Source organism: Vidua macroura, chromosome 5 (genome assembly GCF_024509145.1).
Source record: "Vidua macroura isolate BioBank_ID:100142 chromosome 5, ASM2450914v1, whole genome shotgun sequence".
In the NCBI taxonomy this organism is placed as follows: domain Eukaryota; kingdom Metazoa; phylum Chordata; class Aves; order Passeriformes; family Viduidae; genus Vidua; species Vidua macroura.
In genome coordinates, this window is record NC_071575.1 from 17,532,125 (window position 1) to 17,560,032 (window position 27,908).

Below are 27,908 nucleotides of genomic sequence, written 5' to 3' on the forward strand. Positions count from 1 at the left end.
GGTGAATATGAAGCCAGGATGACATCTATCACAAGTGATGATCTCTATTTCATCCATATATTTCCAGGACAGTGCATATTTATTTCCTGAATGATGACTATCCTGGCAAATCTACCTTCTCAGGATAATATCCAACTATGGTGCAGCCATTTTTAATGGGCTGCAGGCCTCTGAACCTGGCAAACAGGTTTAGGAATATTCAGTCAATCTAGTAATTAAATTGGCTAAACATCTTAATTTGTGCTTTGAAATGAACTTTCTCATAAGAGTGCAACATGAGTGTAAGCAAAAATATTTTTTGTTCACTGTGGCTGGGCTCTGACAACCAAAATGGTCAGTTCTGAGAGCAAGTCTTTAATTACAAAGGACAAAGGCTTGCAAAATGTCATTTTGAGTTAGGTCCTTTGCAGATTCACTGTTATTAAAATAGGATGAGCTATTCAAGCATGCTTTTTGCTAACGATTTTTCCCATGTCTCCAAAATTACCCAAGGAAACACATTTTTTTAATACATCCATATTATTCAAGTAATGTTTTGTTTAGCCCTTGATACTAAAATATGCCAGAGAGTAGGCTACTTCCAAACTATTTGCTTCAAACCTACCTTCCATTATATTGTATTAGCTGGTGATACACTGGGGTGGGATTAGTCTGACAGCTTCCTGATTAACATAATCTTTTATACACAGAAGGAGGGAAAACAAAGGAATTTCCAGATGACAATATAAATGCTCTGAAAAAAACTTTGTCCACAGAGACCTGTGAGCTTTTCCTCTGTATGCATAAAAACACATCAGCATGAAACATCTTGATGAAGCAAGGTTTTCGGGACCAATACACACGTGGATTATGTACACAGGGACACAGTAGATCCTCTTTTCGTTTTTAAATTCTTATAAACACAGCAAAACCAGAAACTTTTATACAGATGTCAATAGAAAAACCTGGCAAAAAGAACCACAGAGTCCTGTGCTACTGTGCTATGTGTGGTCTGGCTATATTTTAACCATGGAATGATAATAGAGACTCATTTTTCAAACCCTAAAAAGTAAATTTTCCAGAGAAGCATGCAAATGGTCAGGTTTCTGTGGTGAGTAAGCATGTAAGAAAGCCTCACCCAGTCTTCAGCGAGAACAGTGCATCGTCCACCCCCCTCTGATTGAACTTCACCATGTAGCTGTGCATTTCAGGGTAGTTGTTGCGGATGTTCCTTTCCGTGCTGCCGTTGGGAACTGTCCCGAAGCGGAAAGGGGGTGAGAAGTCATTTGGTTTCTGAAACTGAAGAGACAGAAAAAGGAATATTTCTCACAGTCTTTCAGACTGAAGCAGTCATCTGGTTGGGAGAGCATCGGAAGGTTGATCTGATTTTATTTTACTATCATGTAGAAAACATAATTGAGAAGATATATTTTATTGTTTTCAAACATTAATATCTCCTATTAATGCCTAAGAAACAAGAAGTAAATCTGAGCAAGCTGTTCTTTTTCTCTACTCTGGATTAAGTGCATGAAATAGTCAGTGATCAGAGATTAAATAGGAGGTTAGATAAAAGGAAAAAGGAAAGGGAAAATGAAACAGTGGTGCTGGAACACAGTCAAGAAATGGTTTCCAGTACAGTCTATGTGATGTGCTTTTTACCCACAAACTGTCATTTAGTTCCTAAGAAGTATCTTTTTCAGCTCTGTGGATGCCTTTACACTTCCTGCTCCTAACAGAGGTAGAAAAGTAATTAATGAGGAAAGATGCCTCTCAGCACACCTCACACCCACTTCACCAAATTAGTAGCATTCAAAGTTTTGGGCAAATGTCCCAAATAAAATGCTGTTAGTGGCTGCAAGTTACTAGTTATATTTGATACCCAGAACAGAGCTGGCAGAACACTCCAAAGCTTTTGCTGCTTACAAGAAATACATTCATCATATCATTCCCCCACGGCTGCAAGCCTGTGAGATTTTATATGCTGCTTGCTTAACTCAAGTCATAATCAATGCTCTCTGGGACTTTATGAGGAGTAAAATTTAGACTGTCAATTATCAAGACTGCTTAAAACCCCTAGAACCAGCAGATGAGAAGGAGCCAGAACTATAAACCAGGAACTGAATAAGCAGTAAAGAAAAAGATGCAAAGGTAGGTTAAATGGAAGAAAATCTCCTCCTCTCTGGATACATCAAGCAGTAGCTTGCCTGGTGTTGTTTCTTGACTCCCAGCTGTGACTGTGTATTTCTATGATCCTGAGAAGCACACTGACAACGGGCTAATGGTCAGACCAAAACCATTTAACAGCAGGAGTGCACCTGGTACATGAATACCTGCAGTCATACACTGCCACCTTCTACAGGGCTGCAATCTACAGATAGTTCTAGCTTAAAACACATGCAGATGAGCCTTGTTCTTGAGCTCTACTTAAAGCCATTTTGGAACTTGGTCAGCTCAACTGAGGAGGCCAGAGCCCCTAAAGCAGTGTATCTCACTCACATCTCAGCCATGAGGACAGCTAGAAGCTGGGTCTGTGGATAGGTTAACACACTGTTCACCTGTTTCTGTGTACCAGCCAACTCATCTCTCCAGTTTGGATGGCAAGATGGGCTAGGTTGTATGTGCATATGAGTGTGTGAGAGAGAACACATATCCTACTGCTTTAAACCAATAAAAAACATCGGGGCTGTTTTTCTGAACTCAGCTTAGTGCATCACCAACAAAACAGAAGTTTCACATAGCATAAAACAGACTAAGGTGTCTCTTAGAAGTTTGTCACACCCTCTAGAGAGGAAGACAAACTCACAGCTATCAAAGACTGTATTGAAAGCAAACTTTGATGGGAGAAAAATCACCGCAGCATGCTAAAATTATTCTTTTTTACTAAGTTGATTAAAGCAGCAGCCTAGGGGACCCATCACAAGGAGGGCACTCCCATGCCAGACACAAAGAAACACAGTCTCTCCCCTGACATGCTAAACCAGGAGATTGCAGTGTGGGCAACTTGCTTTCCCAGAGGCTGCAGAACTCCACCTTAAAGGCATACAGGACATTCCCATTCCCACAGAGCCCTCCAACAGAGTACAGTCAACAGGAGAAGCATCAGGCAGGCCTGACCAACATTTGTGTGACAGAGTTTTGGCATGTCCATTTTATACTTCCACCCTATATTCCCAGTGACACAATCTCTACTTTTGTCTGCTTCCATCATGGTGCCTACAAACTGGAGTAAGAAGGATTACAAAGTCAGGCATTTCCCTGTGATAAAGGAAATAATCCCAATTCTGAACTATTTTTTGTCCCCACGCTCTTCCAGAGCCCATAATAGCAGCCACAGGTGAAAGGCTCCAGATTTAATTTTTAATCTCCTGGGCAGTCAATAAATGAATGAAAACATTTATCTGGTAAGAAATTACTGTTTCTGGCAACAGGAAAAGCACGTTTCTAGAGAAAGAAGTCAGGTTGATGACTTCTACAAATTCACATACTACTCATTCACTCACCAATCCTTACCTCCTGCTGATTCCTTAGTCAGAACAGATCTTCAAATGCAAATTACTCTCCATACACCAACACGCACACACACTTCAGCAATAGCTTGGTGAACAGCAAGACAGGAAATGATATGAAAGGATCCATATGTGGCCCACACCAGAGAATTTTAGCCTGAGTGCCCAAGAGGAACAGAGATTCCCAGCTAACCTAGCTTAATATTTATAAAGCTGAAAGTAACCAATGTCCAGCTGACTCCACAGTCGATGTAGCCAGAGATAAGCAGCTACTTCTCCATATTTCAGACGTACTAGTAGTACATGCATGCAGCTTTCTGATAAGAGATAGAAGTTCAAAAATCCCCATGTGTGTTTCTTGGCAGTAAGTGGGCACAGCCCAGTCCGGGGATGAAGGGATCTCCAATGAGCTCTTCAGAGTAAAAAAATATTGCATAATTCTAAACTAATTTCTGTCCCACACAGCTCATCCTGAGGGAACAAGAAGACAAGTGAGCCTTCCCAGAAAGTTCATGGGACAGATGGGGAAGGATTGTGTCCTCTTCTGCCGACACGGTAGAGGAACGTGTGGAAGAGCTGGAGATGATCTGTGAAGAAAGTTAATTGACAGATTGTCAAAGAGTTCAGTAAGGAAAGCCACTTGTTTGATTTCTCCCAGGGGCTGGGACCATGAGCCTGGATCATGAGCATCATCCCCAGGGAAGCAGGGCTCTTTGGCAGATGGGTCTATAGGGAGTCTGAGACATGAGGGAGGAGCTGATGCACAGTGCAGGGGCCATTACATGGAGGAAGCCTGTGCAGAGGTAATCTCAATGCTGCAGTGAACACAGACGAAAGAATTAACCACAGATATGGACAGAAAGGGTCAGAATGTAGATTAATTAGAGAACTGTCCCATTATGTCATGCAAAAATTTCTCCTGTCACAACTTTAAGTCACAGCTTTAAGTCACAACAACTCCGCTCCAGGCATCTGTGAAGAGGAGTCCTGTGAGGTTTTGGCAAAAAAAATGTGGTGGTAATAGGGGAAGGGAAGATAAACAACTACATCAGTTGCTGAGAAAACCCAGCTGTACAGGGCCCACACTTGTAGGAGTCCCATGTTTTACTTGCCTGTAGCAGGAGACCTGTCCTGCTGCCCAGCTCTACCTACCTCAAAGGGTGACTGCCTGTGAGGGAACCAGCAGAGCTCAGCTGCAGTCCTGTACCCTAAGAGCCCCAGACAGAGATGTATCCCACTTACATCCTCCCACTCATTCACCGTGGAACCTCCGTTGTGAGATGTTCCCCTATTATGTACCCAAGGTGATGTGCACATCGTGTCACCCATGAAAGAAGTCCCGCTTGCTTCACATCAATTGTGAAAGCGGATGCTAGAGATGGGGGTGGAACGCAGGCACCGAGGATGCCTGAAGGGCTGCGGTAGCTCTAGGACATGAGATATCCATGTTCAGAGCCCAATGGCTGCCTGCCTTTTCAAGCCCTTTCTCCACAAACTGAAATCAAGGTGCATTAAGTGCAAAGCAGACCTCGGCTTTGCAAAAGTAACCTCTCCGAGTCAGAGAGCAGAAATCTTCCTCTGGAGAGCAATAAACACACGCTGGAAGCTGTTAGCACATTCAGGGGGGAGAGCTCCTTTGCCACTCCCCTCCACATCTCTCCATGAGAGCTGTCGACAGCGGCAGTGAAAGCGGGTTTAAGTGACTCGGCTGGCAGAGCTGTTTCATTAGCAATTTGGAGCCATGCCGTGCAGAAAGCAGCATTGTTCTCAGATGTTCGGATATCAATCTGCATAATGAAACAGGTGATAGGAGCTCTTCCCATTCATGCAGCAGCAATTGGAGGGGATTTAGAGATGAGGGGAAGGGGTTATGTCTAATTGGCCACAATTAATTTGATGAGATTTTTTTTTTCAATATATTGTCTATCACCGAATGGATCCTACAGAAAAGCACATCTGCACTTATTTATCTGCCTCATGTAGGCCCTGTTTACACTGTAAAGTGTTTGCCAATAGCATTGAAAGCAGTTTCCCAAACTCAGCAAGCTCTTGCAACAAAAATCTCTTTTTTAACAGCCGATCTACTTTTACACTGCTGAAAAAAACTCCAAATCAATCCACTGCTGAATAACATAATGAGCTGGCAGAACTTGGCGCAAGGGTGGGTGCGTGGGTGTAGTGCTTTACCCTTATACAGCTTCTCTGGGAGGGCTCCTTACACTTTGTAAGGCCCAGATGACCAGTTAAAGTTCTCTACCACAGGAAGACCCACAGCTCTGACCCGTCAAACTGAGAGTCACAAATTCAGCTCCTCTGCTAGCTTCAAGTCCAAAAGAGCTTAAGCCCATGTTAGATACTTTGAGTTCACTTCATTTACCCAAACATAAGTGCCAAGCTGAGATGCCTAGGGAATTTCACCCTGGGAGCAGGTCTCTCATAGTCCCTGTGTCAAATCTGCCCACCACCTGAGGCTAGTTTGGATACCTAAAATAGCTCTAGACATCCACATCGGCCCAAATGAATCTAGCCACTGGGCCATTCAGTTCTCAGGACATCTCCCACCAAAAGTACAGGGAGCCAACCACTATGGGTAGCAACAAGCCTGAAATGTCCACCACCTTCCTAATGTATAATCTCTTTGCACTGCCCAAACATCCTCAATTGTCTCCTCTTGTTCTGGTTCAGCTGTATGTCACTGCAGTCAGCTTGCCCCTTTCTTCACTGCCTGAAAATCCAACCAGGCTGTTTGCACAAGAGCTTCCTTCAGAACCTTAAAAATTGAAGAGTGGGTCAATGGTTTTCAGGTAGCTCTATGCCTGTACTTAAGTCCTGATAGGGTACACATGTCCAAGCAGCATGTCTTGCCATAGCTGCTTCCATGTCCTCTGTTTCAGCTAGGAAATTAATTCCTTCACATCTAATGGACAACTCTCAAAGAGAAAAAGCTTTTTTTTTTTTTCCTTATCCCCAAAATATATCATTTTTGTCCCGAAGCTGCATCACAAACAATGCCACAGAATCACAAACCTGGATTTGACCCTGGGAGATGTCTCTTCCACCTCTATCTCTCTGGTGAGTCTCTCCTGGACATCACCATTCCTGACAGCTCTTAATCCAGCCCACTGTGGAAGATGGCTGGTGCTGGAGACTCCTCCATTCCCTGGACAATGCCCACCAGAGCTTTACTACTGGAAAGTTCTTCCAAGTATCTGAACTAAAGCCGTGCAGCTGCAAATACAACTGCAATATTTTCTGTTATCTTATGTTATATTATCCATGGGCAGGGAAATCCAAATAGTTTCTTCTCCTCTGAAGGTGCATTTTATATTTTTGAAGACTATTGTGCTGCTGCTTCACCATTTTCTTTGACTGCAGCTAAAGAAGCCCAGTTTCTTTCGTCTTTCTTTGCAAGCTGTATTATATGGACCTGCAACCATTCTTGCTGTTGTCCTTTGGCTATATCCTGTAGGTCTTTCCTTGACTTACCTTTGGTTGGTGAACATGCTCTTCATCATATCAAGAACAATCTGATCAAGACCCAAAGACACTGAGAGAATGTTACAGTAAAAAAGTTTGCAGTAAGGCAACACAAACAATGCTACTCAGTGTTCATGCTCATTATTACTCTTCTCAGGGCCTCTCTGCATTATATCATGTTTTGCCTATCCTTCATTTTCAGCTTGCAAGTTCTTCAAAGCTGCAACTCTGTCCTGATCTGCATTCAGGTAGTGATCAGTTTGTTTCTGGAATGTCAATCAACACTGCCAGCACCATCTTCAGGGCTTTTTCTGTATTCTTTTCTTTCTGCAGCTTGGATTGTGCACATAGGCACATCCACAAACCCGTGCCCCTGTCACCTGTCCTGGTAGGGGAGGTGCTCTACAGATTTCAAGTACGGAACTTGCAACTGTTGGTGTCTTGGTGTTGTAGGCACTTTAAAATTGACAAAATTGCATCCCAGCTAGGAGTGTGCCAGCTATGCCAGCCCAACAGTATAGGCAGAAAATCATACTGCAAACCTAAATCTTAGCAGTGGTACAAGTCTGTGAGGAGAGCAGACTAAAGTGACTGTGCTGCTCATTCTCTATTATTAATGACTCTCTTGTACAGATACTTCTTAAGATTCATTCCTACAGCATTCCTCTCCCCTCTGTACAGTCATGTAGTTTTGACATTACAGATATTTTTTTATTTCCAAGGTGGAACTCTCAGCCATTTCTAAGTGACTATGAGCTTTCAGATCATCCTTTTACCCTAGCTCTTTTTATTTCCCTCCTGCATTCTGTCACAATAACATTCTCTGCCTCCTCAGCAGTGGCTGGGACTCCTCACAGCTCTGAATCCAGTTGCCACATCAACTCTTCCTGAAACCCCAGTTTCTTGTCTTCACTAGTCAAACAACACGTCTTGATTTATAAACAAAAAAAGGAAGCTAAAAATAAGGGGACCAAATAGCACCAAATCAAATATGTCGATTTTGGGAGGGCATAAAATTACCCTGTCCTCCCTCAGACTTTGACTTTGTGGTTTATCTTATTATTCAGTACCCAGTGATGTTTCAAATTCTCTGTCTTGCTTTGCATAGCACTTTCACCCATGAATTGCTCTAGATAAGTCCAAGAAAGGAGTTATCAGTTAGTGCAGCTGACTGCAGTGAAGTTGGCAAAGAATTCTATTAAAGTCCCTTTTAAAGGAAGATGTAGTATGGGTCAGACATGCAAACAAAAAAGAAAAATATCTGTGAATATTTGTTGGTGAAATATGGACACTTGCGGTTCAGGAAAGGGAACAGAGCAACGTGGTGACAATGCAGAGGTGAGGGGGGACAGGTGAAAGCAAAAGAAAAGAGTTCAAATATAGCAACTTTAAAAATAGTTGTCCTTGCAAAATAACTGAGATGAAAGCAGAGATCCAATTGGTGGAAGAAGCCTCCATCACATGCGGTTATTGCCAGAGCAGTGCACACAGTAGGATTGTGCAGCCTCTTTGCAAGCTGGATTGCTATGTACAGACCTGCTCTGTGCCACTTCTGCACCTTGGGTAGTGCAGCGTCACCCCAAACAGATGGTATGTCGGGGATCCCACGTCCTCCATGAACACACCTACTTGTGCCTGCTGCCACCACACTGCCTTTATGCTGACCCAAGCACTACAGATACACCAGGTCTGAGGGGCCTCTGCAGGATCCCAGCATCACGTACAGACAGAGCCCACCCACACCAGCACACCAGGAGTCTTCTGGGTGGGGCAAGTGCATGAACATTACATAGGCTCTACACAGTTTCTCCACCCGACAAGTAATATTAAAGCCTTAAATATTCCTCAGGACACATTTGGCAGTATATAGGCTTCAAGTCACTGTTAGGTGTCCCTCAAGCTTGACCAGAAATCTGTAGTGGAATCACTGAGCTTCACCAGTCAGCACCAAAAGCTGCTTGCACAGCTCAAGTGTTAGAATGTATGATATCAGAACACCACAGTCGTATCTGTTGCAATGAAGGGTGCTATGAAATCATAGCTACGGTACACTTAACTTTTGGTTGCGTGCATGTAGAGGATGGAGATCTTCTGTTTATCCAGCATCAAATCATGCCATGTATTTAATTCTTGAAAGTCAGCTTCCTTGGAAGCTAAACACAGTGGGTCAAAGGGTATCTCCTGAATAATCCCAGGCAAACACAAAAGAGAAATTCATGAGGCAGAAAGATGCCATTTACTACACTCATGTTAATATCATTAGGAGTGTAGATGTTCATTCAGAGGGAGAAAATTAACTGATTAAAAAGACCTTGAGAGGAGAGGTGACAGCTAAGTACAGAGGAATTTGAAATCTGCTTTGTTTGCACATGAGACAGCTGGTTAACAAATTATGAAACACTCTGAGAAATTCAGAGGATGTAGTTTGGTGGGGAAGCAATTCCATTTTTCACCAACATTTTCACTAACAAAGGAAGGTCAGATCCTCCTGTCTTCTGCGTACTAACAGTAGCCAGCCTACTGTTATGCGGGTACTATCCACTGGGCAGCAGGGTGAAACCCTGCACAAGCCTGGCAAACCTCTAAAAGACTTCACAGGGCCCATAATTTTCATCCATGCAATTTTAAAAACTTAGTAATCACATTAGTGCAATTTCTTAAGCACATCTGTAGGGCAGAGAGGCAAAGCAAAAAAAGCAGGGCACTTCAGACAGGGCAACACCTTCCCAGAGCTGGGAGATAACACCTTCCTTTAACCTTCTGATGAAAGCTGCCTCCTACCTGCAAGTGAAAGACAGAGAAATGAAAGCCATACCACTCCCATGTGAGTCCTGGGCCACTGAGCTACACCTGAAGTAAACAAGTCTACTGGGCCACTGAGATTTAGGGTTAGTTTCACCTTGAGTAGACAAAGGCCTGGGAGAAGCAGGGCTTCTTTCCATGCGGTGAAGTAAAAATGCCTGGAAAGGTAAAACCTGCCAAATATATATCAAGTATATGTATGTGCACATAACTATAAATACCACAGTCACTGGGTATCAGGAATGAAAGTGTGGGGGTACAGCTGTTGTATACTTTTTTTTTTTTTTTAATCATGTTGATCTTATACTTGCATCCCTTCCACACCAGTAATTCAACCCTGATCATTCAGCTGAAGGAGGCCAGCTCTCATCTCTCAGGCTGCCAAATTTTGGTGGCAGGGCCATTGTCTTTTATTTGACTGCAAAGTGCCAAGTACATTTATGGCACCATATAAATAATAAATAAAAATATTCATTGTTTTCCTCTCCCCTGGCTTATACTGATGTGAGAAGCAGGACAATCTTTTGCTTCCCTCTCTCCCTCTCCCCCTTACGTAACCCTCCAAAGACAGCTTTTTCCAGACTGCCAAGCAATTAGCCCAGAAGCAATCAATTTTAACCACTACCTCCAAAGGGGGATAGCTCGAAGAGCTGATGAAAAGGAAGATGAAAAGAAAGGGTCAGTGATGGCCAAGGCCTGGAAAAGGTCAGGGTGCTGTGGAGGAGGAATGCAGAAGCTGCAAGCTAAGGACTATGCCGCGGCACCATCCCTAAAGTCCCTCATCTAGCAACTCTCATCTGTACCTCCAACAAAGCTCAGGGGTTTGCATTTCTTCCTTTCCAGCAAGGATGAATTAAACCTACAGTCTGACTCTGAGTCAAAAATCCTGAATAGTCCCATTACAGGTTTTTACTGTCATTAAATAATAGAATGGGGTGGAAGGGACTATAAAAATCATCTAACCCCAATCCTCATGCCATGGGCAGGGACACCTTTCATGATACCAGTTGCTCAGAGCCCCATCCAACCTGGCTTGAACAGTTCCAGGGATGAGGCATCCACGACTTCTCTGGGCACCGCTTCCAGTGCATCACCACCATCACAGCAAAGATTTTTTTCCTAATACTTAATTTAAACCTATTCTATTTCAGTCTGAAGCCCTTACCCCTTGTCCTGTCATTACATGCTCTTGTTAAAAAGTCTCTCTCCATCTTTCTTGTAGGTTTCCCTTCAGGTACTGGAAGGCCACAATTAGGTCACCCTAAAGCCTTCCCTTTTTCCAGGCTGGACAATCCCAATTCTCTCAGCCTTTCCTTGTAAGGAGAGATGCTCTGTCCCTTTAATCATTTTGGTGGCTTCCTCTGGACTTGCTGTAACAAGGTCTGTCCTTTTTTTGTGCAGAGGACCCCAGAGCTGGATGCAGCACTGCAAGTGGGGTCTCACCAGAGCAGAGCAAAGGGGCAGAATCCCCTCCTTCATCCTGCTGCCCATGCTCCTTTGGATGCAGCCCAGGATACAATTGGCTTTCTGTGCTGTGAGTGCCATTGCTGGGTCATGTCCAGCCTCTTGTCCACCTGCACTCCCAAGTCCTTCTTGGCAGGGCTGACCTTGATCCCTTCAACCCCCAGTCTTTTTTGATACCAGAGAAGTCCCTACAGATGAACAGAAAAAGAGAGAATCCTGAGAAACCAAGTGAAGTCTAAAGCACACTGCAGCCTCCTTGCTGCTCCGCACTGTACAGTGCTGAGCTGAAGAAAAAGAGGGAGAATGACAAAAAAAACTAGTACTGAAGCAGGGGGAAAACAAAACATGTTTGAAGACCCACTGACTTTAAACATTTATAGTCTTAAAAACTACTGAATCACATTTAGCACACATGCACAGAGGTTTACTCCAAAGGTCTCAGAAAGCATAAAAATTATCCCAATACAAAGTCTGCAGAATGTCTAAATCTATGATAAACACACCCATCTGCAACTGCAAAAATTTGTCTAAGATTATATGTATGTATACAGTAAATGTAAGACACAAATCAGAAAAATCTGTTACTAACATATCATGTGCTGTAGCTATTTAATAGCTATTTATTAATAAGAAAATTTTATCATAATATGTAATTACACATAGTACACATGCATTATGTGTGTTTACACATTATATATAGCTACACTATGTAATATTTTAAAATACTTCGTACTATAGCACCTGATGATTTACAAAGACATACAGAGAAATAATCAGATTTTAAGCCATAATATTTCAGACTATCAGAGCTCTGAGTTTTTTACACTTCACTATGAAGCAGTGTTTCTTTTATTAAGCACTAGTTGATACCACTGTTATTGATAAAGGTCATATTTAAGCAAAAGGCAGAGTTCAACTCATTTACAAGGAGATGTACCTCTAGGAAAGCACCGTGGAATGAAATTCAACTCTTCCCCATGACATAAGGTTTGGAGATTCAAGAACCTCTTTATTTTGGGCAGGTTTTTAGTGTCAAGTAAGGTGGAAGAGGTTATGATTTATCACAAGAGGACAGGATTGGAAGTGGCATGGTCCTTCTTCTGTCTGCCTAATTCATATCTCCACAAAGGTGTCCCAACAATAAAAATCATACTGCTGTTGAAAGATGGTGTACTTTCTGCCTTTGGACACTGCCACATAAAACTTCCTTTGTATCCTGCTGAAATGTATGGAAGTATCACAAATGTCAGTTAACACTATTTAATCCCATGGAAGATTTGTACTGCCTCCAAGCCATCCAGTTAGACAATCTTCCCTTTGTAGAGCTCACAAGGCACAAGACTGACCCTCATTTTTAGTCCTCTTGAAAAAGTCTAGCTGGAGGTATCTGCTCTGCATTTTCTCCAGAACAGGTATTTGTTGTACAAAAGCTGCAAGCTCAGGGAAGCATTTAACTTCAATCATGTGAAAAATAGCCCATTGACTTTAATGTCACCACTCATGAGCACAAAGTTAAGCACATGCTTACGTCTTTTGCATATCTGGGATCCTTGAATAATTTTGATTTAATGTGCCGCAAAGTACAATGTGGGAAATAATTCATTTTTCAGTTTCACAGTCAAGCATCTATTACTGCCAGAAAAGAGCAGATCTTTTTCTTTCTCTAGGTTTTTCAGTGAGGCTTTTGTTTTGTATCAACCTGAAATGTTCCATCCACTTCAGATCTACCTATGTTGTTTTGTCTTCCAATTATCTCTGTCTGTCCCCTTCCTTTGTTACAGAAAAAAAAAATCTTTTCTCCACTTTTTCCCCCTTAAATGTAGGTCAGTTTTATGTGTAGTGCCTTTAGTAAATGACATGTCAAAACACATGTCAGAAATATCAAAGTATTTTGTATAAAGTACACTAAAATGAGCTATTTTGGAAAATATCAGAAATTCCTTCTGCCTTCTAATACTCTCCTCAGGTTTTTTTTCATAGAATTACTGGACATTTTTAATTTCAAAACCTACCTTTCAAAAAAAGAAATAAACTCATATCTATTGAAAAAATAACTGACCCATGCTGCATTTGTCTCAACATTGCATTAACATCTTAAAAAGCAAATAAGTGAAATACGTGTGAAATTTGTGTATTAATTTGCAGGCACATAGAAATCAATTTCTCTCCTTTTCATGTCAATTACAAATTACCATTTTGATATTTTATTAACTTCTTTGGCATTTCCAACTAATTTATAGGAAAGGATACTATTTTTTTATTATTATTAACCTACTGCCTTCTAAATCATTTTATTTAAATGCCCTGCTGGCTGTCCACATTTGCTTTTATTCTATTACTACTTTATATGAATGGAAATTACGTATAGCTATTAGATTACTTCACACATTAGTTCATTTTATATAATCTTTCCTGTATTTATTGCCTTCGTTAGACTGAAATACCGCAGGCGCTTGTTTCTCTAATGTGTCTGAAGCTCTCCCACTAATGGAAATCGGGTTATATCTTCTGATTACACTCAGATGAAATCCAGACCCAGGAGCTGACTGCATATTCTGCAACAGGCCCTCTTACCACTGAGGCTTTCGCAGGGGTCAGGGCAGCAGCCCCCCACATGGATCCTGGATGGATGCAGCCCAGCAGCACATGCAAAGGTGCTCCAGCTGGGCTTGCTGGGAGCTGGCATGGCCAGTGTGGCACTGTCCCTGCCAGGACCACCTCCAGCCCCTCTGCTGGACCAGTGGAAGCAGAAGGTGCTGCTTCGGCACCTGCGCAGGAGGAAAATGGATCAGCACGCCACAAGCACAGGGAGCTGGAAAGGAGATGCTGTCAACAGCAGGACTTTTCCTGCAGAACTGCTGACAAGGCCAGTGCTGCTCTCAGGCAGGAGCAGGTTTCTCCTCCCTCAAACTGCCCATGGCTGCCCCAGAGTTAAGAGCTAAAGCTTGACGTATGATTTAGCAGCTCCCAATGTTAACATGGGGGAATTAACAGCCATCATAAGGTGGGTTCCTGCATCAGCTCTGGCACCTGTCTTGAGCCAGCTATGCTCAAAGGGTGGCATTCAGCAAGGTGAGCATCACCTGGGACAGAGAGAGAGTGGCAGAGGTCCCTACGTTCATACAGGGGGCCCCCAGACCCCCTCAGTTCCACCTGGTACCCTGGGACAAAGGCATCCACTCCAGCCCAGCTCAGACAGACGTGCTCAAGCATCCATAGAAACACAGTGGGGCATGACGTTAGTCATTGTCTTGCATGCCATTAGGAAGTAAATGTTGGGGCACAGCCAAGACATCATCCAAGAGACATCCACCATCCTGAGACATCTGGAGCATTTCAGTCTGCTTTTCTGGGGAAGTGGCACGCCAGCAGCTGTAGGCATCTCTTGCAGTGGTTCTTCCCAGGCAAAACCTAAGGAAGAGGGTCCAAGGAGATGCTCAGGATTGCTGTTGCAGAGTGTAGCCAGTCTGACCTTGGCAAGTGCACCCCAACCAGGCACAGGAATGGATTTTTGGAGTGCATCTGGCATTTTGGCTGCTCTACAGTGTCAGTGGGACACCTTCCCCAAGTACTGTTGAACTACAGAGACATCTGCAAGCAGATTTGGGTCCAGGCAAGTAGGAACAATATCCTTTTGCTACTGTCACTTTGCAGATTGGCTAGGATTACATCATCAGCTGAGTCCTTGTGGTCCTCCAGCTGATGGAGAAGGCCAAGAGACCAATCTGCCTGACTTTTGCTGTGGACACCAGATCATACATTTGGTATAAAAGAGATTGGAAGCAACAGTCTTTCCTCTTGGAAAACAGTCTTTTCTACCTGGCTTTGAACAGTGACTGCCTCTTTTGAAAGTCTGAACTAGCTTTAAGCAGGCAAGAGAAGTGAGGTAGAGCACAGTGCACCTCCGTGTGCCCTGGATGTGGCTGTGCCCTTCATCCTGGCCAAGCGGTGCATTGAGAGGGTGAGTGAGTTGCAAGCACTGCTCCCTTTGGAAAAGGGAAAAGATGAGATTCAGAAGAGTGAATTCCTCCCAAACCAGGGGATCTTGAAGCAGTGTGACAAATGTCTGGATGACTGCTCCCAAATCCTACAGGGCCATTTGCATATTCAGAAGGTAAAATTCATAAGCCCAGTAGATCAAGCTCATTCACTCACTTATTCTGGATGGAGTCAGTCCCACCTGCCTTTATTGCCCAAAGGCAGCTGTTGGCTTTCAGTTTTGCCAGCCAATTTTCATTTGATTCCAGATGCTCTGGTAGATTGTAATCTTACCCAAATATTGTACTTGCACTAGCAGCTACGTTTGAGGCATACCACAATCCTCTATGTACTATAGCCTTTCTGCTCCCCAAGGAAAAAAGCACATATGCTTTAGCATAGCAAAAGTAAATACAGGTACGTTGGCAGAGAAAAGTAGAAGAAAATGGCCTCAATCCAATACACACAGGTGGCCCTACAGTGAAATCAACTAAAACAGGCCCAGAAATTTGTATTCAAAAGCTCTGTGAAGCTCCTGGAGTCACTGCTTTCAAATGATATTTCATGCACATATCTCTGCAGGTATGAAGAATATCTTGAAAAATGTGAGAATGAAAGCATGTTCTCTCCATGAGCCTAGGCACAGCCTGAAACAATAGATCACAGGTATAAACTATCCCATTTAGCCCAGACAGTTGAAAACCTAATGATGACAAACTAATGTTACCTCTGATAGGGCTGGCTGGTTTTGAACAGTATCTTTCAATCTGAAGGAGCTCACAGCTTCTAAAGAGTCTCTGCAACAATCTCCACCTGACAGAAAAGCATCCTCCCCTCCACCCCATCCTCAACACAGCACATTGCAAATGAAGAGACAATGTGAAACAAATTGAGGTCAAAATTAAAACAAATAACAGAAGCACTTCTGTGTGGATTGTACTATTCTCTGCCATGTTTCATTCCAGGAAAAAGAAACAAAAACCAAACAACAAAACGAGTAAGAAAAACTCCTATGGTTAATCCATCACAGAATTTCCAGCCTGCTGAACAGGATACCATATACACAAGAGGCCTGGCCACAAATTATTTCTAGACTGTCATGACAGACACAAGAGTCAGTAACTATAACCAACCCACAACCCACTGACACTTGCAGTCCTCCTCTTGCTGCTATCCCCAATAGCAATGTGTGCAACCCGATGCTATTTGGCTGCCCTGCAATGGCATGACCCCTTAAGCAGGCCCAGGGACTGGGTAACAAGCTCAGCATGGGCAATCGAGCCTCACAATACTCAATTCCTTGTGAGTAGCCTCACAACAAAACAAAAGTAAAGCAGTGCACAAAGCATTACACCCTCACAAGCCAGACAGTGCTACCCTGCATGTATCAGCAATCTTCTCAAAATCCTCAAGTGTTCAGAGTCCAGCAAAAGTGAATGCTCTGCATGGACAAAATGCTGTGCAGATAAACAAGTCATTGAAATGCAGTCTGAACACAAAACCAGTTCTTGTGGTAAGCCTCCAAACACCTTGAAAAAACAACAGCATAACTTCAAATGCAAGCAATAGTAAATCATCAAAGGCACAGTGATTTACCCCCATGGACAGAACTTGTTTTCAGAATAAATTAACAGATCATATTTGCTAGCCTAATGGCCAGCATTCCTACCCAAGACAAATTATTTAATTCTGAAAAAACAGGTTACAGCCATTATACACATTGTCTCTAAAGCTCCATTAATTTGTTTCTTGCTGACAATCAAGGTGTGGTTTGGGATCGTGCAAGCAAGCACAGTTCAGTTCTGTCTATAATTCATTCCTGAAGTGCTTAACACATGTAAAAGTGCAACTGAATACCAATGAAGAACAGTTGTGCTATTTAAACTAGGGTCTAAAGCTATGATGGTGTGACTCTGAAAACACCTGCCCACTTTCCTTGTGGAAGGAAAGAAGAGAGAGTAGAGCAGCCTATTCTGTGGAAAAGGCTGCTTTGAGGGTTTGGGTGGATACATTACCTTTTTGTCGCTCAAGCCAGACACCTGGTCCACATATTCCTCTTGGATCATGAAGGCAGCCAGGTTGGCAGTGTAGCTGGCCAGAAAGATGACAGCGAAGAAGGCCCACACCGACACCATGATCTTGCTAGTGGTACCCTTGGGATTCTGTACTGGCACAGAGTTGTTGAACACCAGCCCCCACAGCAGCCAGATAGCTTTGCCAATGGTGAAAGAGGGACCTCCTGGTTCTAGAGTGATTGAGAAACATGATCCCACAGTGAGAATGTGAGAGTAAGTGGTCTGCATTTCCAGTCACATACACATCTTGATTTCAGAGTTAAGAGCAGAATCTATTCCCACTTGTGAGGCGAACATCTGCAGCTGCACTCCCCTAAGTTCATTCTACCATATCTCAGCTAAGTACAACCTGATTTTTTTTTTTAAATGCCCTCAGGTTTCCATATTTTGTCTATCTCAAGGATTTCCACTGAAACCTTATATGAGGTCATTTTTTAAAAATTTGATTGAAATATTTAGAAGACCAAACATTTAATTTTGGTTGAAGTGTTGTCCCCAGAAACAGAATTTGCTCAGAAACATTCTATCCTCATTTCCATTTGTTCAAGAGTGATGTCCTCAAGCTCCCAGCATACATCTGTGTAAAACATGGCTGTCTTTACAGTACTTGTAAAGGTACGAGGAAGAGCACCATCTGAAATATCAGGGCTCTTCAAATACTTTTGCATGAAAGTTTCATTACTCAGTCTGTTGAAGATCCACGAACCAGAGAAGAACACAGCTCTCTCTCCCCATATTTTGTGTCTAAGGTACATAACAGTGACATATACTTGTTCCACCTTAAGAAAATCTGCAGGTCTGCCCTGAACAGTCAGGGAGCAGACCCAGTGTTTTAAAAGCTCCTATTTTCCCCTTATTTGCTTTTCAGTGTAGAAGCTCACTCATACCCCAGAAACCATGTGTGTTAATGAAGCACTAGATCTGAAAACATGTGAAATGGCACCTGTCTCCCAGCAATCTTGTATCCTCAGCACGTGCTGAGGATTATTAGTGGGAATAGTGGGAACTTAACCCAGAATTTCCTCAATTTGAGCACAAGAAGAGCTGAGAGGGAAAATGCCAATGTGATCACTCTTTGGATACTGAGAAGATCATCTTAGGATGAATGGAACAGTTCAAGCATCTGTCCTTTCTGGAATGGTGCCAACCTGATCAGCATCCCATGCTTTATCTCCTCAGGCAGGCTGATTGGGTCCTAGTGCTGTTGCCTGTGGTTAAGATTGACTCCAGCAAATAGCAAAAGGGAAGAAAGTTTTGACATGCCTCTCTAAACCTCTGAGCAGCAAATAGCATCGATCATCTGGAAACACTAACCGTGTTACCCTAAATACAACTGAACAATGCAAGGGGCTCATTTTTTACCCAGGAAACTGCACGCCAAGTTTGGAGCAGAATCATCACCTGATAAAACTGGTGCCTTTAAATTCCAAGGAGATAAAGTTCCCAAGAGAAAAATAGTTTGGCAGTCTTTGTCTTTTTACACACTGGAGTGGTATTTTTACATCCCTCTCTAACTAATGTGCCCTAAGATATACAGGTGAAAGGCCTGAAAAATTTCAGTGGGAATTGCATGGTGGAAGGAAATCTTGAGAAGTTCCCCTCTAAAAGCCTTCCTCTTTCTACTGATCACCCCACGTGCTTCCACAATTACTTTGTCAGACACAAACAAACCAAGATTGTACTGGGAGATTCCAATCCAAAAGATTTGATGTCCATAAAGAGAAAATGCAGGTGTTTGAGGCATACTGTCAGGGGTGTACTGTCATAGTTCAAATGCAGCCAAAGTAACATTAGCTAGGGTTCTCATTACCAAAATCAGCATTGCAGTCTCTGCAGCAGATTTCTGTATCTTCATATTTCATCTTTCAGGGATAATAGCTGTCTGATCATGCAATACTCTTCATAATTACTCAGAAATATTGATACTTGTAGCTGCGCTTTGGCTAACTTAACAACTGCACAACTGTGTGCCTGTACTAAAAGCTGCTTCCAGTTCCACATCTGTATTAATACCTCCTAAGAGACTCAGGTTTCTCAGTACTTGTGCCCACAGATCCATGCAATTATGATCAAGTGCCATAAAGGCCCTCCATAGCTCTAAGAGACAAGTTCTCCACTTCCTCATGTATGTGGTTCTGCTTGCATTCTCATTAACACTTTTTATTTTTACTCCTCTCTAATTTGATGGCATAAATTCACTCAAAGCACTAGACTTGGGAGCAAATGAGTGCATTTTCCAGTAACTGTCTCTCTCCCACAATTCTTCTACATGAACCAATAAATCCAGAAAGGTTTGAAGGGCTGATTCACCAGGCGGTGAAGATCTGCAGATGACAGAAGACTCAACTTGCTAATTGTTTTCATGTCAATAAGAGGAAAAAGGCTGTATCTTAGGAAGGACAGACAGCCTTTCTTTAATTCATCTGGCTGCCTTCTGAAGATCAGAACCACAAAAATGGATCACTTGCTTGGTCCCAACTTTCCTGCTACCCTTGAAAAATAATTCTTTACCCACTCCCAAGAAAATGAGTTTCCCGTTCTCTCAGTTGGTCTTAAAGAGCCAGAAAGGCAGGGAAGACCTGACCAGGTGACAGATGTGGATTCTGGAGGACATAGCACTATGCCAGGAGGCCAGCAGAGTGGCTTGCTCTGCAGGGAGATGTAGCACTGAAGGATGGATTGACAGTGCTGAGCCCTGTGATTGCCTCAGAGTGCAGCATCGTAGGCCCTGCCAGTATTGGCTACCAGGGCCCATTTTCCTTCAATGAGAAACAAGTTGGAGCTGGTATGTGCTTTAGACATAAAAGGCAACACAGCCCCGTCTCTCACGCCAAGCAAATTATCCATTATACACATCTGCTCTCTTCACAGCCTTTTTTCCACCTCCATCCCTCTCCTCTTCAGCCTGAATGAAGAGCTCAGAGTGGGCTAGATCTGTATCACTTTCAAGGCAAAGGAACACCCCAACAAACAAACAGACTGGAAACCAGAGGGGATCATAGCAAGAAACAGCTCCCCTTACCTCTGCCATCAGCAAGGCACCGATTATAGCCCACAGGGCTGAAGTACTCAAAGACGAAGACAGCCACCGCAGAGATGATAAGCAGCATCACAAACATCATCACCCATACGTCAGCACTGAAAGGTTCTGGAGAGGAAGAGAAAAACATGGTGAAACCTGATAACACCTCACCTCCTTTGCTCTCCAGAGAAGCCCAGTGTGGGGCAAACTGGGTTGGGGAAAAACAGAAGTTAAAGCAAAGTCTTCAACCTGATTCTGAAAAATTTCTTGAACTGGAAAAATTGAAGTTTCTGTCTCTGTAATGACTGCATTCCATCGTACTGTTGCATTTGTGACACATGGCTCCATCTGGAACCACACACAGCCATTGTGGCATGCACTGATAAAATAAAACGCATTGATAAAAGATTGTTCCCAGGAAGTCCTCCAGCACCATCTGGAGAGAGTGGGGAAAATCAGGCAGAACTGGCAGAGTTTCAGACAAGCATCCAACTTTCAAGATGTTATCAAGCCAAAGAGCATCTCCAAATTTCTAAGGTTCAGCCATAATGACAGTATATTTAGTATTCCATCCCTCTAGCAATGGGAACACTGGCTCATTCTAGAAATGTTAGTGTTCATGTACTGCAAGTATTTGATCTCTGCCAGGTTTGCTCCTTCTCCCAGCCTGAACAGAAAAAGATAGGACTGAACCAGATCAAAGAAACAAAGAACTTTGCTCATTTGCTAATATTGCAACTTCAGTTAAATTGCAGTTTAGAATTTTGGAGATAACTTCAACGTTGCTTTTACATACCCCAGCAATATTGGACTTGCTAAGGGAAAAAACTTCTGAAGAGTTAGTAGTCATGAAACTCATATTCAAAAAGGTCTGGGAAAATTTCATTACCCATAAATAAGTATTTCTGTCTGTGAATGTTCTCAGGACTCTGGCAGAGAGCAGACAGTAATTACATAACTCATATACTGTGTTTGCGGCATCATAAAGCATTTTATAAAGCCAAATAGTAGACACTAGGAAGACACGAATGTCTCGGGGAAATGCAGTATCATTTCCATATTCTCTGACCACCCTCCATCGCTGAAGGACATTAGAAATGCCTTTATTGTAAGACACAGTGTCAGCACAAAACCAATGGCTCAACTGTTCTTGAAAAGCTCTATTAGTTCTCTAATTTCTACTAGGTGTCAAGGGAGGGCCAAGTTAACAACACCTTTACAAATAATGTCTCTCACTGTGCAACTAATTATTGCTAATTGCTATCACCAAGTATTATGGTATCCCAGCTATAAGGTTTGAATCAATTTTCTTCTGGCCTACACTCCTTGAACATCCTATTAGTTGAGTCACTAGGAAACCATGTGCTGCAGTGTATGTGACAACTCTGAGAGAGCCCAATTTTTCTAGTATTAGGCATACAATTGCTGAAAAATGCCTTGCCTTGAAACTCATAGGCAGTGCTTATTTGCACTTGCATTTGCCTGGATTTTGCTTGCCTGGGAGTCAGTTCTAAAACATCACAGTATATTTTTATACACCTGTCCCACAGGTACTCCCAAAAAAGAGCTTTCAGGCTAACAATCACAAGCAACCTTCACCTAATTTTTTTATGACCACCGGGTGAAGTTTTAATTTTAGATTGAAACAATACCTAAGAAGGCAGAAGGTGAGACAGTTCCATTGCTACGTGACACCATGACACTGATTCCCGTCTCAATGAAGGGCACAGAGAAATCCACCACTTCTGAACGTTCCTCATTAATGGTGAGGGATCCCACAGCCATATAGGCCCGTTTGGTGACAACCTGGAGGAAGAAAAGAAAGAGATCACACACAGACACGAGGCAGCCCTCAAGCACCACAGTCAAGCCCCTTCTCATCTCCCTGTCTTTCAACACAATCCTTTTACTCCTGTAATCCCATTCCCTATATTGTTTGTAACATCTCTCCTTTCTAATCTTTCATCAGGACACCTTCTTCTTTCAGAAAACCTATAGACATTAATCTTCTCCTTAAAGCTGGTATGTGTACAAAAAATAAATCCACAGAGGTCTTAGGATAAACACATCATCCACAGAGAAGACTCCTTATCTAATTTTTCTGTCCTTGCTTTATCCTCCCTCTAACACTGCAAAGTCTTATTTCATTCTTTATTCACCTTATATACAACCTAAGCATAATCTAGGTTGCAGCAACCGTGGTGAATGGATATCAGCCTCTTTCTAAGACTGTGTAGGCCAAATTTGTGAGACCACAGAGAATAATAATTAATGGTCAGACAAGAAAGGTTGTCATGGTCAGAGTGTCAGAGCAGATTAATTCACTCAGTGCCAAGAAAGAATCAGGCCAGTCACTTCTGGAGTCACCTCTGTCCTTGCCTCAGAAGTGGACCCAATAATGATGGGAGGCTAGACCTGACCCACATCACCCAGCCCAGGGTTGAAGCCCACCAAGCCCTCCTTTTGCTGCTGACCTCTCCAATCATTCCATTCCATGTCCCATTGATCTTTTTTCCATGCTTGCCATTAGTCACCAAGTAGAGGTCATAGGTGAACTTGACAGACTTTGAGATTTTCTTGAGGATGTCTATGCAGAACCCCTTGCAACATTTCTTCATGTAATCTGGCTCCTCATCAGTTTTATTCCTGAACCATCACAATAATAATGGGTTAAAAGACTGGGAGAAACACCAGTAATTCCCCTCTGTTGTCAGTTTGCATTCCCCCTCCCATTATATAATGTGGACAATTTATATTGTGCTATCTGTGCTGGAGGGGGAAGGGACATACTACAATGATTTGCCCAAAGGAGCCCATCATGAGTGGACATGGGACAGGCTGGGCAAATGGAGGTGATTTTCTAAAAAGGATTATAGATTATGATGGTATTGGCCCAACAGACACTTTACATTCTGCTGAGAGCAAAGAGCCCCAGATGAGCAGAAGAATACAGAGGTACATACTCAGTCACAATGCGTTTCTGGCAAGGGACCGTGTTCCTCATGCAGGTGCCACTTAGGGGGTCCACATTCTCCACAATGACAAATGGTGCCTCTTCCAAGGTCACGATACTCAGGTGATCGTCCTCACGTTCCTCAGAGTCAGGATACAGTTCGAAGCGGGGCCACACGTAATACTTCATCTGCAACTTTTTTTCCTTCCACTTCCCCACCTGCGGAGACACAAACCACAGAAGATAGGCTTCTAATTGTCCCATCCCTTTGCATCAACCACAGCTACTGCAGGACTGGGGAAGAGGACCATTGTGGAGTACCCCAAACTCATGACTCGTGTAAGATGGAGACATTTCTGGGGAGAAGGCTCTGAGTGAGTGGATTCAAACAAAGGGGAAGTGCAGAGCAAGAAATATCTCTGAGCTGTCTCATCTCTGCGATGGTCTCACCTTCTGAGAGAGTGAGTGGATAACCATGGGAATACTGTAACTGTGGTCAAACAGACTTACGTCTTTCAACTTTTTCAGCCAAACAACAGGAACACAATGACTTGGTTACATACCTTAGCTGGAAACAAGGAATTGTTTTATGTTTCTGATGCATGAAAATTAATACCAAAGAGTATCTATGATGATTTTGAAATCTTGTTGTTTTTCTCTAATTCTCATAACTTCCATAAATTTCTATTGCAATCTTAGAACACTTAATTTTCCATTTCCTAAGTGAATAGAGATCATATCTTGAGTAGTCAAAAAAGGGGGTGGGATTCAATTAAAGAATGAAAGCTGTTTAGAAGGCACTGCAGTCTTTAAAGAGACAATACATGCAAGCTTACCGACTGCCGAGGCAGACCATTTCTTGCAAAAAAAAAACAAAAACATCCGGGAAAAGAGAAAACTTGAACATCAACTGTACTTTCAACTATCAAAGTCTCGCCTTTGTTCTCAATTCCCCCTCCCACCATCACAGTTGACAGTAATTAGCACCTTGGCTGGCAACCAAAGCTGAGAGGGTGAAGAAGCTAACTGGGCTTTAGAAGAAGCTTTCCTGCATGATTCTCAAAGCAAGTCCTCCAGGCCAGGACTGAGACATGCTGACTTGATGGCAGAGGCAGTGTGGGTGTGTGGGAAGCTTGCATGACTGCTCTTAGTGGTGTACCTGCTTGGTGGGTAAATAGAAAAGCTTCATTCCACTCCAATCCAACACCCCTCCCACCACCCCCAAATTTCAGTAATTTATTTATTGAAATGACAGAATAGGAGGGAGAAACATTTATTAAAGGCTCATTAAGTGTCAGTGGATAATCTGTGAAACTCAAAGCCCAGCTGGGGTTTGGCATTTGAGAGTATCTAGAATTCACATAAAACACTTGTCACCTTCAAAACAAACAAAAGCTTCATCTGGCCATGAAAGAAAAATCCACTCTGAGGGCTTGTGGAATGAGAAGAAAGACAGAAGAAATCACCCAGAGATGGCAGTTTCCACATCCACCCTCCCTGTGCAGGGTGAACACAGCACCCCAGCTCACCCCAGTGAGCACAAGGCAGGGAGGTTGTAAAAAGATGGGCAGCTGGTCTTGCCTTCCCAAAGGCAAAGAATGCTAAGGAGAGCTTGCCCATAATGTTCCCTCCACCCATGAAGATGCTCTGTACTCATGCTAATATCTAAGCCTGGATGTGGAAAGTGAATTTCTAAGGGAATTAAGAGCACAGACTCACATGCTTATCCAGGGTCTGCTCAGCCCTGGATTTCTCACTCATTCACCAAGCAGGTCAATTTATCATCATCTGAGCCAGAGATTTCTGCAGTGCTACTTTAGCTCTCAACTAACTGAGCTCAAATCCCCAAAAGTAGTAACTGCCACACGGGGCTCAGCAGGGACCAGTGATTAAGATGCCGCACAGAACAGCCCAGTTTTCAGCTCAGTAACATTAACTTATCATAGAAATAAGTGGCTGATGAAAGAGGCATCTCGCAGAATCTCAGCAGCACTTAGGGTATCTCAGTAACAGGCATGATATAACCCCCTAAGTGATAAATTAGATCAGATAGGCAAACCCAACCATAATTACCCAGAAGTTCTCTGGGACAGAAAGGGGAGTTCGTAAGGCTGTGTGCCAGACACGTCTCAGAGTGTTGTACTACACAGAAACATTATGAAATTAGGATAACAATGACAGCCTTGCCACAGCCTTCTGTGCACTACATCACCTCACCTGCAAATACAGCAGTACACAACCATTCCTTATTATCCCAATAAAATAATTCTAAATTGTCCAAAGAGGAAGAAAACAGGAGGTAAGCAAATGTTCTGATCTAGATCTCCAAATCAACTATAGACTGTCTCAAAAATATGTGCAAATGTTACATTTTATTGCTAACCTGAACAATCAGACATGCCATATAACTCCATACATGTAAAAATATGAAAAAGAAAAGTAAGAAGAATCATAGTGAATTAAAAGAGGCCAGACTTCTTTACATGCTTATGCATGAAAAGGTCAAATATATTTGCACATAGTTAAAGAAGGATGGGCACAAGCAACATGTGGGCAATGAGAAACACCACATGTGCAGAGGATGGAGACAATGCAAAATAAAGAATACACAAATGTGTATTGTATGCTAGATAATCTGCCAAAAGAGGGAAGGAGCAATTCACTGAAGGGACAGAAGTTAGCTGAATTAAATGTCACAGATTTGTCCAGGTAAAGATGTCTACACCTAAAGATTATAACCTACTAAGCTGTGCAGAGCAGAGCAAGGCATTTCTGAAGTCTCAGGGTACTTTGTATTAACAGCCTATGAACTGTTATTACTTGGGCTCTGATGAGTGCCTGCCTCAGCAAAAAGAGGAAAAATAAACTATCCCAGGCATCCTTCATATTGGTCACCCTGAAGTTTCAAGACACATTAGGTGTTCTCCAATCAGTACAGTCATCCAAACTCCCACTAGGAGCCCTGAAAGATCACAGAAACAGTAAAAGTAAAGATAGTAGGAATTTATTAAAACTCCGTTCTAATCATATTCTCCAATCCCTATGTAATGTTACTTTATGCCACGACACAGCTCTATCAACTGTCCCTTGCTCTATCTGATCTTGTCAAGAAAGTAAAGTCACTTTGGCTTGGAGGTGTTGAGGGAGGGGAGTAGCTAACTTTTACCTTAAATATAAGATCCTATTTTGGATAACAAGATTGGAAGTAGAAGTCCAACACATTTGCAAAGAAAGAAAGGGAGAATTTTTGTAGAACAGAAAGGTAATCACATATGCTATTTGTTTTTCTAAGCATATAAGTTATCCCATGCAGACAAAAGGCAAGATTGCCTATGCAAGGGGAAAACAAGTGGGAACCTTCTGAAAGCCTTCCAGCCAGCTGGCAAATTGCCTTAACCGCGGTATAATGCAGCCAGAATAAAAGAGTTCTGCAGTATGTTAATGCGCATCTTTAATGAAAGGTGCATCACATTAGTTCCTTGAAACTAATTCTTAACAGAGGCTTTTCTCTCCTCCCAAGGGAAGCTAAGGTTTGTAACAGCCATTTGTGGCAGATGTTTCTCTAACCTGTCCCTACACTGAGAGAGAGTCCGTGGTCTCCACAAGCAATCTATTCCAGTACCTAGATATCCTTCCCATTAAAAAGTGAGGTTTTTCTCCTGATGTATAACCTAAATCTTCTTGCTGCAATTTATACCATGAGAGTGTATTTCCTTATTCTCCTACATGTGCTCTTTTCAGTGTTATCAGGTCAGTAAGATATTTTTAACAGAGAGGAGCTGATACTCTCATTCAATGTCTATCTTATAAGCTCCATTGGCAAAAGCAGCCACCTATTCAAATGGCCAGCATCCAGCCTCACCATTTCCAAAATCCTTACCCGGATGGGTAGTATGGACAAGTACAAGCTACGCCCATGAATTTCCAAAATCATCTGTTCCAACAAAGGCAGAAGTAAATTCCTGAGTTCCTCCTAATATGGCAATGTAGGACTTCAAAACACAAGAGCATCTGGAAAGACTACTGTCAACAGATGGAAAACGAAAATCTCCTAGAAATTTGGTTTTCAAGGGCTAGGCACAAGAATACAGTTCTGAATTAAACCAGAAATGTTCAGATATGTTTCTTAGGCAAGATACTCAGCAGCATTGCACTGGTATTTGGAGTGGAGGTTCCAGAGAGAGCCTGAACCTTCAGGCACTTGTTTTTCAACAGGCTGGAGTAAAACTAACTAGGTGAAGTCTCCTGAAAGTTATTATTTTATTCAGGCTCCTGATTGCACCATTGCCTTGCACCACTCTCTTTTCATTTACAATCTTATCTCAATTCCTGCTCTCTCTCTTCCCTGCCTCTCCCATTCCCACCCCGCTATAGAAGAAATGCAAAAGGAACAAAAGGGATTTGGTTTCATCTGCAGAATAAAAAAAAAAAAAAAAAAGACCATTCCAAACTCATTTAGGACTTAAACTGCTTTCTGCATTTTCCCAAAAGCTCAATGTTTCCTCCCTTACTATTGGTTCTTTTATTTCTTTTCCCCCAAGAGCTAAGGAGTTTATTCATTCCAGTGGGGAAGCACTAAAGCAACAACAGAGAGCATGAATTAGGAGGAAGAAATTCCCTATTCCATGAAGAATCTCTGTAAGCCCATCTGC

General features: G+C 42.6%; 1 protein-coding gene across 1 annotated transcript in view; it reads right to left on the reverse strand.

The window, feature by feature from the left end:
• The window catches only part of GRIN2B (glutamate ionotropic receptor NMDA type subunit 2B), a 170,596-nt gene that overhangs the window by 7,734 nt on the left and 134,954 nt on the right, over positions 1-27,908 (reverse strand). Inside the window, exons 4-9 of the mRNA XM_053977411.1 lie at positions 23,267-23,475; positions 22,778-22,949; positions 21,956-22,109; positions 20,304-20,429; positions 17,222-17,451; positions 1,118-1,278 (exon numbers count right to left, since the gene is read on the reverse strand). Of these exons, the coding sequence (XP_053833386.1) occupies positions 1,118-1,278; positions 17,222-17,451; positions 20,304-20,429; positions 21,956-22,109; positions 22,778-22,949; positions 23,267-23,475 (1,052 nt within the window). The remainder of the gene's footprint in view (positions 1-1,117; positions 1,279-17,221; positions 17,452-20,303; positions 20,430-21,955; positions 22,110-22,777; positions 22,950-23,266; positions 23,476-27,908) is intronic.